The 21,522-nt window shown below is 37.0% G+C and overlaps 1 protein-coding gene across 4 annotated transcripts in view; it reads left to right on the forward strand.

Annotated features, from left to right (window-relative positions):
• The window catches only part of PPHLN1 (periphilin 1), a 69,149-nt gene that overhangs the window by 30,133 nt on the left and 17,494 nt on the right, over positions 1-21,522 (forward strand). For all 4 annotated transcript variants that reach the window (XM_065632345.1, XM_065632354.1, XM_065632329.1 and 1 more), the window contains exons 8-9: positions 3,858-3,977; positions 6,079-6,219. In XM_065632345.1, coding sequence (XP_065488417.1) covers positions 3,858-3,977; positions 6,079-6,219 — 261 coding nt within the window. The remainder of the gene's footprint in view (positions 1-3,857; positions 3,978-6,078; positions 6,220-21,522) is intronic.

A 21,522-nucleotide genomic window follows, 5' to 3' on the forward strand; every position in this document is an offset into this window, starting at 1 on the left:
AGCTGTTTTTTAGGAGCAGCAGATCTATTGGACAAGCCTGTACTTGCACTGAACTCCATCCTTCAGAGGTTCCTAAGCTGTGACTGGGTTTGGAAACAGTGTGGTGAAGTGTCTGACTGGGAAGATAATGTGAATAGCAGAGTTGGCTTGGAAACAGGGCTGCTTGAGGACGTGGTGACAATGATAGCATTTACTTGGGAAGGGAGACACATTGCAAAATAGTTTGGTAAATGTCATTTTATGTTCTAAATGATGCTGTTTAATTTCCCGTTAAAAAATCCTGTGGGCTGAGCACCAGCTACATAATCTTGTTAATTAGTTAAATGGTCAGGCTAATAAACACTAACGAACAATCAGTGTTCAATATTGTTCTGGCTGTCCTGTGGCAGCAAAAACATTTTCACATCATGGACTGCTTGCCCGTAAATTATATTTGAGGTTAAAATGAACACTTCCACAGGAGTATTCGCACTATATTTTTGAAAAATACTTTAATGAGAAATAATGAAACAATGCATTGTATTGTTCTAAGTGGGTAAGATCCTATTAAAAAGGAGTATTTGGCCTAAGTAGCATGGTGTACTAGCCTTGTTCTTGGGGTCTTTTCAATAAAAGCAGTGAAATGCTTAAACAAAAAAAAATATGGAAGAAAGAAAGGTACTTTTTGTTGTGAGAAGGTGAGACTGAAGGAAATAATTAGGTGGGGGAAAAAATCAGGCTTTGGTTGTGCTGTGTCATTCTAAGTACTTACGCAGCTCTTTCAGAGCTGTTGTGCCAGGCACTAGCTAATTGCCAATGTCCTTGAGGAGGGAGGAAAGCGATGTATATTCCTTGATATAAATAAAGAAAGTAAGATAAAAGCTGTTAAGCACAAGTTACACTGAGTTGGGTTATAAAATAAAATTTATAATTAGTTCGCCTATTTTGCTTACAGACTAGGCATTCTACAGCTTAATACCAAATCCTTGCTTAATAGAAACCTTTGATGACAAGAAGGCATTGCAAAATCTCTTGCTTTCGTATTAATATGCAGTGTAAGCTCGAACTATAAAGTATTCTTTAAATGTTCTGCTTTCTTCAGTCAGATCCGATCTATGCTGTATTGGGTTTTTTTGCGGGCAGTTTGCATGTATCTGGTGGCAGTGGATATCCACTTGATGTAAGCTACACAAAAGGAAACTTTCTGTTTGATGAAAATCATTTCCCCAGACAACACAAAAATTTATTGGGTTTGCATCAGCTGCAGAAATAGAAGTACTTCAGTGACCTTTTATTGCTTTTCTCTTGAAGTCCTGAAATCTGCTTGTAATGTACTGTCCTGTGTCAGTGGAGCCTCTTGGGTGATGGCTGGATTACACTGACCAGTTAAGTTATACAAGTGCTTCACTGACATAGAAATATTGACAGAAAAATTCTCAGCAAGACATGAAGAACATCTCTAGGGCCAGGGTCTTACAATCTATTCAGACTTGAGAAATGATAATCTGCTTTATTTTATAGATTAAAGGAGAAATTTTTCTGTGCTCTAAGTTCTATTATAATTTAGCTTTGAAATACATACAAAGGTATATGCTTCCACAGCAATATATCTTTTCGCTGTAGTAACTATATGGAAATCCGAAAAGGTGTTCCTATCTATCTTATAATTAATTTTTTACATATTCACGACTGTGAATTAATACACGTTGGTGTTATCTGATCTTAACCACCTGTTTAACTGACTATGGCATGAAATCTTTTGTGTTTCTCTTTGATAGCTGTCTGGACTGGAAGCCTCGGAGGCTGTATCCAACATAATCAGAGCAAAAGGCAGATCTGTGAGACAGGGAAAGCTTCCCAGCAAAGATAGCAGGAAACTGTCAAGTTTTTGCTGTTCTATGTTTTGCATAAAGTAAAAAAAGAAAAGAGACACCTCTGGCTTGAGGCGGGGGGAAGTTTGATTGGTTTTTGTGAGATATACTAGGTTCTTCATTTCTTGCAAGTTTGCGGTCTAAGTAAATGTTTCTGTTCCTCAGTTGTAGTGTACCTGTGGAAATTCCATTACTTTATTACATTAAATACACTCAGGATTTTTAATACATATTTGTTGACAAGCGACCTGTAGAATTAAATTTAGTAAGATTTGATTAAGCAGATTCTTTTTGCTGTATTCCAGTAGATAGAGTGGTTAATTTCTGTTTATGGCTTGTGGAAATATTTTAAGTCATGTGAGATCTTACTTATCTTCATTTCATGCAAAGCTGACTGTTGATGGCAAAGATACCAGTCTTTTCTTTTGTTAATATTGGCCAGAGCTACATTTGAGGAAAGAGAGAGATTCATAACACTACCACAATACAGGATTTTTTTGGCAGCTTGGGAGAAGTCAGGTTAAAGGTAGAAGTCAGGCGTAATATAGCAAATAACAACAGGGGAAAAAAATTGGCAGCAGGTAGTTTATAGTGAGACTAATGTAAGAAAATTGTGTAGTTTGAAAAGGTGAGCTGGACTAATTATTCTATGAATTATATTATCCCTTTCATTCAAGAACCCTCTTTGTACCCATATTGAACTTTGTCACCTCCTGACTTCGCTGGATATAATTCTGTAATTTACAATACAGAAATGAGACATCCCTATTTTAACATGGTGTTGCACTTCTCTTCTGGATTCACATAAAGGTGGTTTCTTAAGGACACAGAATCCTGGAATGGTTCTGTGAATTTTATACTTTTGCCATACTACAGCACAAAGAGCTATTTGGATAATATTTTACTTGAGGTAAGCACAAAAGGTCTGAAGATGAAGCAGTCTTACTATAGGTCACAGTATTTGTTTTCTCTGGCCATTTATGTAATTTGGAATGAACTAATGATAAAAGAGAAGAGTTGTTTTTTTTCATTTGGATTTTTTTTTTTTGCTTTTTTTTGTCCTTCTGTTTGCTAAGATGGAACAGGCATTGCGTAGGAATTGTGACAACCTTTTTCAGGCAGTAGGATTTTTGTATCTATTTAGATATCTACCTTAGTGCTACAGTTCTTAGTACTGGAGTTGTATAGATTCTTGGATGGATGCTTCTATACATACAGTTGATTCAAATGAAATACCCACATAGTGGTAACAAAATATATAAAGTTAGCCATTCCTAAGATGGTTTTGGTATGTGGGTATTTGTCATTGTGTGTTGCCCTGTTAGTAAAAGCCAAATTGTGTTCTTAGAGATAAATTGTTAAATGTTATTTGTATCAGTATTTCCATCTGAAAAGGCAGATGCGTAGGCCATAAAGCCATGACTGACTCTATTATAAATGGTCAACGTTCACTCCAATAAAAAATAATGAATTTTAATGGAAGCAGCTCTGATTATTTGAAGTATGTATAAAATACCTTTTGTCCCTAATTAGCTTAGGTTTTATATCCTACACAGTATTTAATAGTTTAGTTTAAAATTGTTACAACTTTTTATGCCTGAAAATCACATTGAATTATTAGATCACTCCACGCTTCCATCTCACTTCTTAGTGCCCATTTGATCCATGTCTCTTAAAACTCAACTGGTCTCAAATAATTTTTCTGTTATCTCTGTCCCATGAATTTAATAAAGCTGATTCTGAAAGTATAGTGCTTTTTTAACATTTTACTGAACTTAATTGATTTATCTTTTTTCTTCTCTCTCTTTTTTCTTTTTTTCTTTGCTCTCTCCCCACCCGCTGTTCTTTTTAAAGAAATCAGTCAGCAAATGAAAGAGCTTCAGCTTCCGTGTTCCCTATTTTAAAATGTTTTGGGGATCTGAATAACTGTATATTTTAGTTTTAAAGATATTTTGCTGTTTGTAAATATATTTAATGTTAAACCTTGACTATAATATTTTTGTACAGGCCTTGAATAAGAGCCACAGACTATCAGAAAAGGAACTTGCAGAAGCTGCAAGCAAGTGGGCAGCTGAAAAGTCAGAGAAGGCGGATGAAAGCAATTTACCTGAAATAACCGAGTATGATGTAAGACAGGAGTATGAATCGTTTTATTTTAAAGTTTTGCAACAATAGACTCTTGTTTTTCTGTACTTACCCCTGAATTTTTCTGCATATGCTATTAAATGTTTGTTGAAAGAATGAGAGAGGGAGACTAAAGCCCTGTTATTGTGGTTGGTTTTTTTGTTTGTTTGCTGGTTTTTTGGGTTTTGGGTTTTTTTTGTTTTTTTAATACACAAAACAGAGTAGGTTTTGTTAGTGTAATCTGAATGTATGTTGAGCTACAACTGACAAAATACGGCTTCAGGTCTTCCTGGGATTCTTCAAGGAACTCTTGCCCTAGTGTAGGTATGTGTGCCTGCTGAACTCCTTAAAATTAAAAAGGGACTTCTTTTTGTTTGGGAGTAATTTGAGGGATAATAAAAGCACCTTGGGGAAGCATCAGATTTCCTCCTTGTACTTCACACTTGTGGAACCTAAGGACTAGATTAGGTAAATAAACAAACTCACTGGATCCATATTTATCTGAACTTTTAAGTCCTGTCCATTGATATAATGGCTGAGTGCATCAACAGCTGCTTGATTCTGGACAGGAAAATCCAGTTGGATAATTAAGCAGTTACTTTCCCTCCAGAAAAAGAGAAATGAAAGAAAAAAAAAAGGCGGGGGCGGGGAGAAGGGCTGGACTGAGGGGGGAAAAAAAAAAAGCAACAAACTGATCCAAGCATGAATGCTATAAGGAGGAGAACATATGCATGGACATTTCTGAGAGGTTCAGGAGAGTGACAGGGAAGAGAAATGTCACTTCAGTTCTTGATGAGGGGAAGCTAATGAAGGGAGGAAAAGGACAGCAGACCATATGGAGAAGAGTTGCTTAAAACTTTCTCTGTGCTTCAGAGAAAATTGCAGTGGCAAAAAGATTCAAAATAAAGATTCAGAATAAAACGATTATAGCAGAGTGAGATGACTTGACTAAGTGTGCCACAGGGATGCTGATGAAGGAGGTGAGGCATCTCATTCTGACTCCTAGAAGAAAGAATACGTCTCATCTCGATTAGTAGTAGTAGGCTATTATGTATGAATTGCAACAGTTTTCAACTTTTTTCCAGTGTATCATACATAGTGCTTAATAGTTAGAATGTTGTACTGCACTGAACTTTTTAGCAGCCTTTACTCCCTCTCAGGCATTTCGTGATTTACTGCAGTAACAAGATTTGGGATGCAATCGTAATGGTTTCTATTGCTGCTAAGTTTTGAGCAGATGCTCATAGGATCATTTAAGCTTTTTTTTTTTTTTTTTTGTCTAACGCTTTTTCTCTTTCATGTTAGCTAAGCTTTAAGATTATACTTCTCATTATTTTTGATAGTAGAAAATATTTTTGTGTATTTTCTGCACTTTTCAGATCTTATTAAAAAAATAGTTACTACATTCTGCAAATCTGTTCCATAATGTTGGATATAAATATGCTGTAGTGATTTCTTCTCTTTTTACATGTTCTATATAGACTTCCTGGAGTAGGAGTCTGTTTTCTTTGGGGCACAGATGCTGTCTTAATTTCTGCTTTAGAGGGAAGCTCATACAATATTGGTACTTCAGTTAAGATTTCTCATATTATCGGTAATCCTCTGTCTGTTTGCTGTACAATAGGTATCTCCGTTCCTTTAATATTAAACCTGTGGTCCTGAATGTTGCAAGACTTCTTTCTGACAGCATTTTGATTTTGTCAATGCCTATTTACCTTTGGTTTTGTTACTTGTATCCTTTCTCAGAAAACTAATCCCACTTTCATTGTGGATTTTTCTTGCTAGCTGGTGTTACAAATATCACATATATGAGTTCCTTCTCCGTGGAAGGGCAGGTAAAGGTTATCTGACATCATTGTCTTTATACAGTTAAGACTGAGTCACAGGTTTTTTTTATGATGTCATGTTTTCTACATGTTTAAAATCCATATATCTGTATCTGACAGATTGTAGCAGTAATACTTCACTAATAGTCTTGATAAGCAAACTCATATTTAACTGAATGATTGTATTTGGGGTTTTATTTTTGCTTGTACACTTTCAGGATTTTATTTTGATCTCAAAACTCTGATTTTTTAAAATTTTTTTTATTTTTCTTTTTTAGGCTGGATCTTCAGCTCCATTGTACATCGAACAAACAGAGGAAACAGAAACAAATATAACAGATCCTACGGAATTATATGAAGATGGCCAGCTTCTTGGCCGCTCAAAAGCAATTGCAACTAAGACAAAGGAGATTGAACAGGTGAGCCCTCTTGGCATTTTATCACTGATAAAGTGCCTATGTCAGGTTTGATCTCCTAGAAGTATGTTGATTGATTTTTTTTTCCACCTGCTTGGAGCATAATATGAATGAAATCTGATTTATTGAGGTGAAGTGATGATATTATCTCCATCTATTTAATTCTGAAGAAGCATGGTATTTATCTGCATGTAGGAATTAGTGGTAGTTTTCTGTAACTTATATGCAACACTTGCTATTTTGCAAGCCAAGAAAATGACTACTGCTTTGAATTATAGTTTTAAAATCAAATATAATACAGATAATTTCAAGTGTAATTAAAAAGTAAGGTTTTATGTGACATCAAATTTTCAAAAATTACTTTTAAACTGTAATTTCCTTGAATAGATACAGTTTGGGATTGAACACTAGAAGCTGTGTGTTGTGTTTGGTTTTTTGTGTGTGTTTTTTGGGAGGTGGTTGGTTTTGTTTGTTTGGTTTTTTTTAAGTCAGCTTTGAATCTCAGTCTCTTTGTCATTCTTTAAAGATTAAGAACCTTTAAATTTTGCTCTGACTATAGTGGTTTATATCTTAAAGGCATATCGTGTTCAAAATCTGTATTCTTTTTTGTGTTGAGTACTTGGGGATTGATTTATTACAAAACAACATTTCTATTATTCTTAGATCATTGAGTTTTGAGGATATTCAGGTGAAAGCTTATTCATGTATTAGTCTTTAATATCATGTCACCTCACAGTAAGAAAATGATCTACAATAACCTTCCATTTCATTTGTCATAGACAATCAAAGTGTTTTGTTTCTGTGTTTTTATTACTTTAAATGGAGAGTTTGGAGGTTGTTCTGACATAGATGCAACGATGCCCAACTCTGGAAATAGCATTTACAGTTTATAATTTGGGTGGGAGAAAGAGATGACTTTCTTTGACCTTGCTCTTAGTGTTTTCACTGTGTGCATGGGATGGGTGGAACAGAAATACAAATCACTTTTCCCCCTCATGATTATCTCATAATAACATCTTCAGGCAAATAGGTCTCTGATCTTGTTTGAGATAAGCTTGTTTGAGGTCTTAATTTTCCATCTTAATTCTAGTGGCCCTTGTTCTGTTGCCTGTGAGACCATTTTCTGAACTGTAATGCTGTTGTTCCTTTTGTCTTGATGCTTGAAAAAACAGCTTTCTACTGAATTGGTTTTGTTTCTTTTTTTTTAAATTATGTTGACTTTGCATAATCATGCATGTGTGCTGGGATGGAGTTAACCAGAGCAGGCTGTAACTGTGAGGGTCATGATGCAGTTTGTTTATCCCTGTGTGTCTGATCACCAGGTTGTACATGGCCTAAATCAGCTACTACCAAATGCATAAATGTGTGAGTATTTAAAAATGACAAACTGAAAAATGTAAAAACTAGTAGCATATTTTTTAAAAATAGCAATTGTGATTTTTTTTTTTGCCTAATGCTAGTGAATCTGTGATTGGTTTATTTCCTACAAAGATCTGCCCCTTGGTCCTAAGGACAGGCTTATAGTGAAGACAGATGAAAATTTGGGCATAGAAACAAAATGTTGTTTTAAATATGACCTAATGGTATTATGTTTGGTAGAGTTTGCACTTATCTCCAAGGAAATCTAGATTATGTTCTGTAAAACAGAATACTTTTAGGAACTTAGCTCAGAAAAGCCTGAGGAATAATTTAAGGCGACTTGGATTTCATAGAACCAGTTTATCCTGTTCTTGCTTTGAATATTGAAGCTGTCAGCTTCCACAGAATTAAAATAAGCTTTTAGAATTATACCGGAAGCATCTTCAATACACTTTATTCAACTGAACAAGATTATCAGTACCTGATTTTATAAAAAAATAATAATTTGTTGAGAGCTAGACAAGATATATATTTGATCATCTAAATGATGTCTGAAGCATCTTTCTTATGAAGAGAGACTGAGAGAGCTGGATCTGTTCAGCCTGGAGAAGAGAAGGCTGAGAGGGGATCTCATCAATGCTTATAAATATCTCAAGGGTGGATGTCAAGAGGATGGGACCAGACTCCTTTCAGTGGTCCCCAACGATAGGTTGAGGGGCAACGGGCACAGACTGAAGCACAGGAGGTTCCTTCTGAAAATGAGGAGAAACTTCTTTACTTCGAGGGTGCCAGAGGCCTGGAACAGGCTGCCCAGAGAGGTTGTGGAGTCTCCTTCTCTGGAGACATTCAAATCCACCCTGGACACATTCCTGTGTGATCTGCTCTGGGTGAACCTGCTTTAGCAGGGGGTTGGACTGGATATCTCCAGAGGTCCCTTGCAACCCCAACCATTCTGTGATTCTGTAAACTTAAGACTGTAAAACGACCTATGTGTTTTTCAGGTAAATGTTTAAAAGTAACTTCTGCTTCAGCAATTAAAAAAAAATCCAGAAAATTTACTGTTATGATAGTCCTGATGATTTTCATAGTTGTGAAATACTGTGAATCTTCCTACTGTATATGGAAGCAGTCTCTGTAGAAATTTGTATGCCATTTTGTTGACTTTGACTTGTCAGCATCTAAAAGTAAATTAGGTTTAATTCTGCGTGGCCTGGGTTTCACAAGGAATGGGAGAAGGAGGAAAGTGTGGAATGGAAACTAAATTTGCAGTCCTGTGGTGAACTGCTTACTAAAGGTTCTTTGAATTAACTTCTCAATATAATGTATACTGGTTTTACTACTGTTTAACAGAAAGTATGTTTCTGGTTTTTGCACAGTAAAATTAGCACAGTAAAAAAACCCATGCAAATTTATTACTATCACTAGTCATGCTGTAGTGTTTACATATATGTAACATTTAAATCTTAAAACTGAACTGTAGGCTATAATACACTTTAGGAATAAGAAGATTGAGTTGATAATGAAATATAGAATACATTTATACGAAAGCTTTTATATAATTTGTTTCTGATTATTGAAGAATCAATAACAGCAGAAAAATTTTTTGTTCTGTGGACTTTTTTCCAGTTCAGGTGTTTAAAATAGCTTCTGAATACCTAGTTTTAATGTATTATTTCTGGAACGTAATTTCATGGAAAGATTACTAAAATATCGTACTTATTGTTAAGAATGATGCTGGAAAAATGGTGAAGCTGTTAATCCTTCTGCAAAGCAAGATTCTGGAAAGATTGGTTTGCGGTCTTCACTGGGCAGCTATTAAAGCATTTAAAATTAATCAGTCAGTCGGGGTAGAAATAACTTCTTGTGCCACTGGCTACATGTTTAAGTGAGGCTCGATTAGAAGGCTTGGCCCATCAGACCTCTTCTCCTCTGTTGCCCAAGTTTTTCTGCTTTCTCTTGGAGCACCAGATCTAGTGATGTTTGCTTTTCAGTTTATATTTATTCTCATCCTGGTTCCCAGGTATCCTTGCTGTTCCAAACTCCCTATAAAGCCCTCTTTGCTTTGTCATCTCCATATCCATCTTTCTCCAAAGCTCCAACCAGGAAAAAGAGCAAAATTTTCCGAATATGTACTTTTACTTTGTAGTGTGGTGCTATTTCACGTAAACTTAAGAGGCAAAAAATTTTGCTGACAGAACACATACAGTGTGTTGTAATGAGAAAATTCATTGCTCTACAGCAGAGAAATGGGCAGCCTTATGCCCTGGGCAGGAGCTTGTGATATAGTCTGTTATTTCTCTTAAGAAAAAACAACCAAAAAATCCCTTAAGCAGTTGAATTAAATATTCATACAGGTGTTCAGTTTAAACAAGTCCATCTCTCTATCTTATGTATCGTTCATATCACTCGTTTGTGAAGTTCCTTCTACTTCTCCTCTAAGTTACAATAACACAGTTGCCAAATTAAGAATTTTAAGTGGAACACGATTGCAAATGGTCTCTCTGGCTCATCAACAAAATACTTGCATGTATATTATTTGTTTGATGGGGGACTTACTGCAAGCTTTCATGTAAAATCATGTCTTTGAAGAAAAATAGAATTCTTTGTGTGCAGACTATAACAGGATAAGAATTGTCAAACAAGTGCTAGTTGCTGTTTACAATTTAGCCTGAAGTTGCTTTGCAAGTATTAACTGAAGCTGACACAAAGAGAGAAGAATAGAAGTTGTGCTTACGGATATAGTCTTGGAAGAATCCGGACGCTGAACAGAGCCAAGAATTATCTGTGTGACTCCCAAACTAGAAAAACTCCAAAGCATATGTTTCATTTGAAGTTTGCCAGTGTTACTTGGGAAGGAAGAACATGGTTGAAGACGCGTAGGCACCTGAGATCTTTGCTGAACAGGGACTGCAGATCCTGGAAGTCTCTCTGGTCTCATCTTTGCAATGACAGGTATAGCAACAGTATCACAGAAATGTCCAGGTTGGAAGGGACCTCACCTGGGCCAATCTTCTCTTGAAATTAGATCAGGTCATTCAGGGCTCCCTCAAGTTGAGTCCGGAGTATTTCCAGTGAGGGAGACTCCGCTGTTTTTCACAGTGTGTCACTGCTTGCTCTCTGAGCTCAGCTGCCATCAGTCCTGCATTCTGTTCTCCAGAATGTGATTTCTTTCCACCAAGGACACAGTTTCTGCTCCCTGCTCCTCGTAACAGTTTATTGTCCCCATCCCTGAACTGCGGAGTCCAAGCTCCTTGCTGTGGTCCCCTGTTTTTGGCTGGCCTCACCTGAGGAGGTGAGGGACCTGCTCCACCTGGCGTGGGCTCAGCTGCTCACAGGGAAGGGTTGAGTTCCCAGGACCTGCTGGCTCTGCCACCTTGGTTAGTAGAACAAGATCTTTACTGGCACTTCCACACGGCAAGAACTGAGAAAACTGGTCCCATCCTGGTGCATCTTCTTTTCCATCTCTGTACCTTTTTGCGCTGATGAAAATTCTGCAGCATTAATGTGTATCTCTTGTTTTAATATGTTCCGTGAAGTAGCGTGTAGATCTGTGATGTGGCTTTTGATGTTCTATTTCTAAGCAATCAGAAATTTTAGAGAGTTTTTAAAAGCAGAAATAGTGAGGTAAGTAGATCTCTCCCTGTTTTATTTTGGTTTTGAGCTAAGTGTTACCTTATGCCTTTGAAAATGCCTTTCCCTCTTTCCTCCACAATTCAATTTTGAAATTGGGTGTCACATGTTGTCTGAGCATGGTGGGGTAAAAGCCCATTAAATAAGTATTTAAAAAATTGGCCTGGGTACTTGAGAATAGTGTAGCAGAGAATTTTGCATTGGCCTATCAAGGTCAATGAATGTTCATAGGTTGCTGATGTAACAAATTAATGCACTTTTTTATAATTTTACATTTAATAATATGCAATATACATTGAAGTGTTGTTTTGAATTTGTTCAGTTTCTGTTTTTATATAGTTAAGTATCAGCTTATGCTTTTAGCACATAATGTGCTGAAGTGTGGAGATTTTTTGGAAGTGATGACAAATATGTCCCTGGTGTTACATTCACAGTTGGAGCAATTCAGCCTCGGTGTTACACAAAAGGCTATCTCTTTGTTGTTCCTTTATGAGCATGAGTAGCAGGGATTCTTGAAATGTCTTATCTTGTCTAGACATCAAGTCTGCAACACTGTATTAATTAGTCCATTATTATGTGTCCAGTTTCTTAAATGTTGCATATGCAAGTTGAAGTGACATGGGTTACCTCTGAAAATCTATGATTTTCTCAAGACAAATTTTGCCAAATGAGCCAAGTACCTTCCTTGATTTTGGCAAAAAATCAAACCTCTGAGTTTCTGAATGAGATTTGACAGTCAGACCTCAACTTGTCTATTAGCACAGAACTCTGGCATCTGAGAAGGAAGCACAGGAACTAATGCATTAATGAATGCTTTTTTTCTTAATGGAATTACTGGCTGACTGCTTTCAGTTCAACATTATTTTAAAATATTTAGCAGAACAATTTTTTTTAAGTGTTCAAACGTTTGGATTAATTGCTTGTTTACTTGACTTTCTAAATTAATATTACTTGTTAACAGCCCTCAGTAGTATTAATGAACTGTTACCCCAATTGGCCAGCCTCCTTGCTGGAAGATGCTGAAAATCACAGATTTTTCTAAAGCTTGTGTTTGAAACTTCATATATATGGTGCACAGAAAGATGGGAACATGAGTGTGGCTGGGTCAACAGGCTGTCCGGATTCTGTTTCCAGATCTGCTGTCCTACTGCTTTTCAGTTTTAGGTAAATTACTTAAATCTCTGGCCTAGAAGTTGCAGTTAAGTAAGAAAAACAGGTTTTAGCAGTTGTAATTTGTGTAGGTTCAGGAGAACTGTTTCTTGTTCTCCTGCTTTGTCAGATCTCTTGTTCTAGTAAGATCTATATAGCAATAACTTTGTGTATATTTAACACTTTTTAGTGGGGCTCTGTTTTCTGGAGGTGCTCCTCTGAGAGAAGACTTGACAGCTCACAAAGTGAAGCTTTATATTGCGAGGATTTAGTTAAGAAGGTTTGGGGTTTAATATCAGGCTATAAAGAAAATATACAAGCATTTCTGTAATAATAAAACAATTAGAATTTCTGTAATGTATGGAAACACACTACATGCCTTCCTCCCCACCCTGTCCTGTGTCCATTGCTAGTTTTTGTTTTCTTCAGACGAAACTGTTTTACAGTGCTTCAGCAGTGTAAAGATGAAAGAGGATGTACGTATGAGGTAACTTCCCCATCTTGGCTAGGAATAAGCTGATGAGAAACGGAGGTAAGTATATCAGAGAAGTTTTATAAGTTCTGGATATGTTAAACATTTACATTTTAGCAGTTGTAGTAAAATGAATCAATAAATTGGACTAATGGGAATCCAGGAAGGAATGAAAGAGGCTGTCAAAGCTGGCCTTGGGGGTGTACCTTTTCTTTTGACTTTAGCTGAGCCAGGGAAACAAGTTGCCATTTCCTTAGATTAGCTTGTCGGTCTGCTTGTGCTGTTGTTCATTTCAGGCAAAATTATCTAGGTTAGAAAAAATCCCCTAATTAAAATACGAGTTGAGGTAGGTAAGTTAAGTGAAGCTGAAGGAACTGGAACAGTAGCTAGAGAACACATTAAAGGATTATTTCTGATTATGGATGAGGTCAGACATGCTTTGTTTCTGATGGGAGTAGACCAGACAAGAGTAACAGGCCAGATGAGAGTAAAAGATGGGGAAGCTGTGGATGTTGGTCCCCTCCTAGCTTTGCTGTTGTCCTTCAAACCTTGTGTACTTCATACACAGTAGCAAGGCCTTAATGATGGACTCGCCATCATCAGTCTAATTTGGTTGGTAGCATAGTATGTATCATGCCTCCTCTGAGCTTATGTTTATTTTATTTTAATGTAAGATGTAATTAAGTGTGTTAATTTTTTTTTCCTAATCAAGAAAACATTTGTCTCAGGTTTTGGTATTTTGCCTTAGGCTTCTCAGAAGAATTGATGATGTTTCTTTTACTTAATGATATAATCTGCCTATGATCTTGCTTCATCCTTTTGTGGTTTATTAGTTTCCTTGTATCAGTATCCCTCTCCTTATATACAAGGCACGTAATTTATTACTTTTTACACATTCTTAGGCACTTTTTCCTCCATATTAATTCTGACTTGCTGATTTTTCTGTTATCTTTTAATATTTATTCTAGACTTCCTTAATTTTTACGAATGCAAAATCAAACCAATTAAGTTGTTATGCTTATTTACATCTTTATAGTTCACACTTGCCTTAAGACTTTTTTGTGCTGCAGTCTTTCAGTTTTCTAAACCTGAGGTGTTTGTTAGAAATCTATATTTTCATGTTTATTGAGACTGCAAGATGGAGAATGTAAAAGATTTCGGTCAGTATCCTCATAGTATCATTGATTCTCCTTACAAATACATTGATTTAAAGCAGGACACTTTTAAAAGGATGAGAAAAACTTAACTGCTTTCCTTTTCTTGTGTTTGGGTCGCCATGCTTTACAAGTTGCAGTCCTTCACTTGGCATTTTTTTAGCTGTGTTCTCTTTCCTTTCCATGGACATTAAAGGCTTATTTGATATGTACTGCAGTGTTTGTAATTACAAACTGCTGCGTATGCAAAATCAGTGCAACTCACACATTTTACTTCAGCACCTCAAGGTATAGTTTAATAAGTAGATGTATTACCACATTTCAGCTTTTTGCCCACAGCTTTTTTCATTGGAAAGCTGATAAAAAGTGTTTAATATGCAACACTCATAGAGCGATAGTTTAAAGAGAACTTCACACCATAAGTGTACGTGTGTACAGTAACAGTAGGGTATTTTCATTCTTAGAGAGACTCAAATACATTAGATAGAATTCACCTTTAGCTTTCTATCGTTATCTATCTATGGAAGATTTTGTGTGTGACAGTTTGTTTTGGGGTTTTTTTAGTATAACAGTTTTCGGCATATTATTTTGAAGTTGGTGAATGCTGGAGCCTGGACCTGTTGACAAATCTCGTAATTGATACAGTTTTTGATGCAGTGGCGCTTTATTTATGTGTCCAAGCAAGACTTCAGGTTTGAAGATCTCAAAGAGGTCTGGTTGCTTACAGGGGGATTGTTTATGGATGTTATAATCTCATGGCAAATCTCTGTAAGATTTAAATGAGAGAGTGTTAGTAGTTGCGGACTTGATAAAGTTGGTGGACTTAGTTAAAACCAAAGAAAATGGTGAAAGAAGGTTGTACCAGCTTCACTCAGTGCCCAGCTGTTCAAATCTGAAGGACAAGATCACTTTTTGGTCAGATAAAGTAAAAATCTAAGGAGTTGTCCATTAACTAGTATTTTTTCAATCAACAGCTAGCAGTGATTGCTTGATTTAAAATTCTGTCATGAGAAACCAAAAGAACTTAACAACAGGATGAAAGAAGACTTGGAAACTATAACAGTGAGTAGGCTAGGAAGAAGAAAGATTAGTTTCAAGAGATGATGAGTGTAAACAGGATTGGAAAAGACATTAGGAAGAGAAGAAACTCTCTAAAAACATGCGTGCCTTGATATGTAATTAGGAACTAATTATGAGAAATTGCTTACTGAAAAAACTGTCAGAAGTTAAGATGCTTGGAAGGATAAACAGAAATGACACTGGCGAATCTCCTGAGAAAACCAAAGCACAAAACCAGGAACAATGAATAGTCTGAGCCTTGACAAAAGCAGTAGTTTCTGGGGGATGAGGGTTATTGGTTTTGTGTGGGTTTTTTGGTGGTGGCGGTGGTGGGATTTTCTTGTTGCTGGTTTTAATAGCATTAACTTAGAGGATAGAGAGCGCCCGCTCTCCAACTTTGTCACCAGTTTATTCTTGCTTTAACAGAAGGGCATTGGTGGTTTTGAGACATGGTTTTAGCAGTGTTGTTTGATTTTATTTTTAAACTGGTTTAAGGATGGAAGATAAAATTCTCTCTTAGTTGGCTCAGTGCACATAGGCTAAAAGTTTCAACTTTTTAGTATTTTTTTTTCTTGTAACAGTGTGTCTTTTGAACAAGGCATCTTCTGAATTTTGGAGGAATATTTCAGCATTGCTGCTGGGGAAACCTGCTGCTTCCTGGATTAAAACAGAATGAGAATAAGATCAGTCCTGTATACCTAATAATTAGATCCAGAAATTTAAATTGCCTCAGAAATACCCCTAGCTCAAAGAACTACTGTCTAACATGTATTCCCCCCACGAATACTGATTTCACACCAGCTCTATAAGTATTCCAAATACAGTCTGAGCACTGATCTTCTGGTTGACTTAAAGATGAAACAGGAATCCAAGTGGTGCTTAAAACAGGATTTATGTAGGGCAAACGGAGAACAGCGTCATAAAGGAGAAGTTTCATAAAACCGTATGTGATGACGGGAAGTTAGTAACTGAACGAACATGCAAAAACCCTTGGGAAGCGGCAAATGACACGTAGTGGCAGAAAGGCAGGTGACAGGAGGGACGTGATGTTTGGCATGGGAGCTGGCTTCCATTTCTCCTGCACAGACAAGAGCTTCAGGCCTCAGGAGGTTGGAGTAGACAGCGACAGAAGAGTATCGCACAGACAACCTGTAGGCAGGGAAAATGTGCCCAAGTGTGAATCTACAGTTTTATGGGGGTTTTGTGTGTCTTTTACATACCGCAGGGCTGATCTTGATGTAAGAGAAACTTGTTCTGCAGATGACAGTTTTGCTGGTGCATGTAGTTTAATCCTCTTATCCATTTGTAATCTGAGTTGTATACAACACTGATTCATGTATAAATATAGAATCATCTGTGACCAAAGACGCTTTGGTGACAGGTTGCACTTGTCACCTGGTTCTTAAGTTTCTATTTCTTTTTATATTCTGTATCTCAGTGCCTAGCCTGATGTCTTCTTTCTTCTGACAATTGTCTCACTGAGCAGGTTAAACTCAATATGTTTTAAAGTTGGATAGGCCACACTTATTTTAAAATAGCTTGTTCTTTTATGTGAATGGTAGTGATTTGACAGCCATTGGGTGGCATTTGAAAAGCAGACCAATTATTTTAAATCAAAAGTCTACAATTTACAGAGGACTGTTCTATGTGTTTTGTTCAAATTATTTGAAGTGCATATAGTATTTGTATAGGTTTGTATCTTAAAAGCTTGGCACAGAAAGTATTAATTTGCTCTGACCTTTAAAATACAAGGTAATATTATGGTTTTGTTTGTTTGTGGGGGTTTTTTGGGTTTCTTTTGGTTTTAGTTTTTAGAAAGATAAATTCAAAAGGCTGTAGAATTGGGAACTGAGTTTCCTAAATGATATGGGGAAAACCCTTTTGTTGCATAAGTTGCTTATGCATGTGTTTCTACTGTAAGTTAAGATTATAAAAACATTAGATTTTTATCGTGGGGTGTAAATGACTAATGCATGTCATCATTTATCATCAACCCACAAGGATCACTTTCCCATTTTATTTGACTCTTATTTGCACTGATGTTGTGGCTTTCAGTCTTCAGTGACTGTCTGGACATACACTAGACATACACATGTCACAACTTTTAATGTCATGCTTCACAAAATATGGCAAAAAACCAAAGGCCAAGATTCCCCACAGGACAGAGGTTTTAGTGGGACTGTTTTGCCTTGGTACTTTGGTTTTGAAAGGCTAATAGAGTCAACTTGGCTTCTGAAGTCACAGAAGTTGAATACTGACAAAATCAAGTGGGTCATGTTGCTCATGGCTCTTTAGCTTCTCGTGCTTCTTGAGAAGAACTGTTTATACATTAATTTTTTGAACTATTGAACTATGAGTATCGCTCTGAATAGCACTAATAACCTTTAATAGAAGGGTTTGATACTGTTTCTTCATGGTTAATTGTCTTGCTAGCAATCTTTTCCCCTCTTCTGCCCCCTAGATAGCTTAAACACTCGGTTTCATTACAACATGAAATGTTGTACTTATGTGGGTACTGTGTGTACTTACTTGACCATAATTATTCCCCACAAGCAGTTCACCACCTTAGTATAGTAGATAACTTACATATAAACTTTTTTTTGTCACGTGCTACCTAAAAAAAAAAAATCTCCTCATAAGCATTTTTAAACACAAAATCAGAATAGATTAGGGTATGCTGACACAAGCTTTTTGGTGATCATCTTCAACTGGAAATTTGCCCATTTTATTACATTTTTTTTAACTTGGCTTCCTGGAGAAACTAGCTTATGCAATCGCAGCATATCTGTGCTGTGTATCTCTCGACTTTATTGTCGAGTTTCAACTAAATTCAGTTTAGGCATAAACCAAGATGATTAGTTGTTACAAGCTTTATGAAAATAGGCAATGCCAGAAACTATAAGTTCAGTGGAGAAAGACCATAACATGGATGCATCTCATTAGACATCAGAAAGTCCCCTTAAGCAAGTGCTGCAGTTGCTTTAAAAACCGAAACAAAAAAACCAACTTGGACCATTGTGGACCTCAGCTGCATGTTACAAAGAATTTGGTGGCAACCATAGTTCAAGAAACTGTGTCCCTGGGCTGTAATGCCCTCTGTGCTGGCACAGGAGTCTTTGTGGGGCCTGGCTATGTGTCAGATCAGGAAAAAGAATGAGAAATTTGCAGGTATCTTTAACCAGTTCTCTTATTCCCAGTGTGGTTCCTTCCATGTTCCTGCTGCCGCCAGTGAGCACCCACGCTGGGTTGTGCCACTCACATCCCTGAACGTTTAGTATCTTGAAAGCACTGCCTTAGGTACTCATGGTTATCTAACCACCAGGTGGAAATCTATAGAAAGCCATAGTTTTTAGTAGTTTTGGCATTTGCATAGTAACTGTTTATTTTTTTGTCATAGGGAAGATAAAACTTTTTATAATATTTCTGTTTAATTTCTATCTAAAGCTGCTGTCACTAGAACTCTCTTCTTCCTTTAGGGTACTTCACCATCTTCTAACTTCAGTACCCTTGGTTCTACATATTTTGGAGAGTTTACTCACTCGGGAACACTAGTGCATCAGTAGACACCCTCATAACAACTTCTTCCAGCTGTCTTGTTGGAGCTGAACTTTGATCTAGTTGTGAACCAAGCTGGTATCCAGCTGCTCCAGCCCCTAAAGTTCTTGAGTAGATCTTGAGAGGAAAAAGCAATCACAATAACCAGTATTTTTGGTAGTGAGAGAGCTAAATTTTATGAACTACATGGTCCCTTTTAATTAGGACTCTAACTCCTGACAGTTCATTAAAGTATTTGCACTTTTAGGAAAATAAATATAAAAATATTTCCAAATGGTTAATGTGTTTATTGCCTGTCAGCTAATATGATGAAGAACTGGAAATGTGCAGTTACAGAGAAATGTTCCCACACCAAGGCACAACTCCCTGTGAAGTAAAGCTGAAGGCCCTTTTGAATGTGTCTGCTACCTGCTACTGAACAGGAAAGTTGCTTCAAAGACTCTTGTTGCACTTAAAGATGTCTTTTTGTTCATTTAGGGGGACCTATGAGCTGGATGCAGCCTCCTTGAAACCTGTGATTAGATTACTTCTGCTGGTGGGGCGGTCTTGCCTGTAGCTCTCCCAGCAAGGGGATGGAGACCGTACCTTCACCAGCTATTGGGAATGACTGAGGCACCTCTCCACCCTCAGCGAAAGTTGAGGTGTTTTTTTACACAGCTGAAAGGAGAGAAACCAGTGTAGGAAGGTGTGTGAATGTCAAGTTAGGAATCTTCCTGTCAAAATTCCTTCTCTATGGAGAGATGTGGACCATGCCAAAGGGAAGGCGCAAGGAGGCCTGGGTGCAGGGGAGGATCCAGAAGGCAGAGATAAAAGGATGTCAGGGTCTTTGAGGAAGAGGCGGAGTGGAATTATGTCTAGCTGAGGGATGAGATGACCTCTGAATTGGAAGCTGGAGAAAGTCTGGAACAGATGAAAGGATTTGTGGTGACAGGAGAGGTAGGATTGGGAATTGGGAGTGTGGGAAGCAATGAATGAGGGTGGGACTGGACTTGCAGTTGAAAAAAGATTTGTGCCAAGATCAGGAACTGCAGCCAAGAGGGTGGGGAAAAGAAAGAGTTGGGGAACAAGAGGAACATGGGTGGAGATGGGAATGAATTCCACAGGAGCTCTTGGAAGCCCATCGGCAAATGCAGTGGAGTTTCTCCCTGGCTGGAGGGTGGAGGCGCTACATCATGCAAGAAAACTCAAGTTGCTATTTTTGGTGCCAGAAACAAGTGGGGAGCAGTCAGGTGCTTCTATCTCGGTGTCTTCTCCTCTGGACGCCCTCAAGGAAGCTGCGATGGTGAGGCAGGAAATGCAGCGTTCCTGCATCCACTACCTGACGTCGTTACTGAAGAATTTGATGAGCACATCAGTTAACTGCAGATTGTTCTGTTGTGCATTTGGTTCACTTTACTGTATTTCTCATCAACTAAAAATAAAAACAATATGAATATTATTTTTAATGGAACTATTAATCTGCTTACCCAAGCATATATCTAGCCATAACTCAAAAATGCCTTAATTAATTTTTAAATACCCTTTTCAGTTTTTCTCAATTTTACTATTAGGCATAAAACTACAGCTCACTGTAAAATTTTCCTTTTTCTAACATCGCTATTGAAGGATGTTTTCTTGCAACTATGTTGTTGCTAAAATCAGAAGCAAAGATAAACTCTGAGATTCTGTTTCCTGTTTCACTGAGATCAGTTAATGCTTTTTTTCCTTTGATTTTCTAGTAACAGGATACCTAAATGTTTAACTCTGAACTCTAGAAAGCTCTCTAACTCACTCTTGATTTTGTTGAGGCTATTGGTTTCTTGAGCCCATGTATAAGTGATTTGTGCTTTTAATAACACAGTGAAATGTTTCATAACACATACAACAGAATTACTGGTCTCATTATTCTTGCAATCTTTTTTTGGATTGGGGTTTACATCTGCATTCCAAATGTGACAGTTATCATCTGTACATTAGTAAATATACAGTAAAATGGTTGTAGTATTGAGTCATTAACATGACTAATCCAGACGTGATTCATCTAAAATGGTGAATTTATATGTGATTTGGTAAGACAGACTTTTAAAAAAATTGGTTAAATACAGTATGCATTCTTGGTGTGTGAATTTTCTACATCATTTGTCAGCCATTTGAGGAATGGCAGTGCTAAAAATCTGTTGAGTTTAAAGTAATTATATAATCTTTCATGACCCAGATAAGTTAGCGAAGAAACTGTTTTAGGAGTGTTCCTTTCTATTTTAAGAAGGGTTGGCTTTTTGCTACCAAGAGAAGCCTGTATCATTATAATGAGTTGACTCTGGAGCCTTTTAATTTGTGTAGGTGTTACTCACGTCACGGTTAAGCAGCCAAAGCAGTGATTCCGAAGAGAAGTATCTCATGTACTGTAAAGATTATTCCGTCTGTGTCCATTTATATTGGTCCAAATACATTTTTTTAATTGATGGGAGAAACATAGTTTTTGCTTGTATATATTTCTGACAGTGCAGTGACAACGTAAGGTAGCTCCTTGCTTGTCTTAGGCCTGTGCTCTACGTTGGGACTTCCAAGAATGTAACCTCTGCTTTGCAGCACAATCCTCTTTCTTTACTCTGCATCTGGAACAATTTGTTCACTTTTTTGAATTATGGTACTTAGAATTATTCTTCCTACTTTAGGAGAAGCAGGATTTGATCCCTTAAAAACCTTTTGTTAAAAATGATACTGGGTGTTTTGGAAAGTGTAGTAGTGCATTTATAGTATCATGGCTTGTGTCTTATTTCTTTATTTCGGGCTTCAGTTTCTCTTCAGTCTGTTGCTGTTTGACTAAGTGTTTCTGTATGGTAAGACTGAGTATTCTTGAAAAATATATGTGCATATTGCTGAAGAGTCATATTAAGATATGCAGAGGTCTCTTAGGGATAAAGTGCTGAGCTTGTTTTTGTCTGTTGT

This window comes from Caloenas nicobarica, chromosome 1 (assembly GCF_036013445.1).
Source record: "Caloenas nicobarica isolate bCalNic1 chromosome 1, bCalNic1.hap1, whole genome shotgun sequence".
In the NCBI taxonomy this organism is placed as follows: domain Eukaryota; kingdom Metazoa; phylum Chordata; class Aves; order Columbiformes; family Columbidae; genus Caloenas; species Caloenas nicobarica.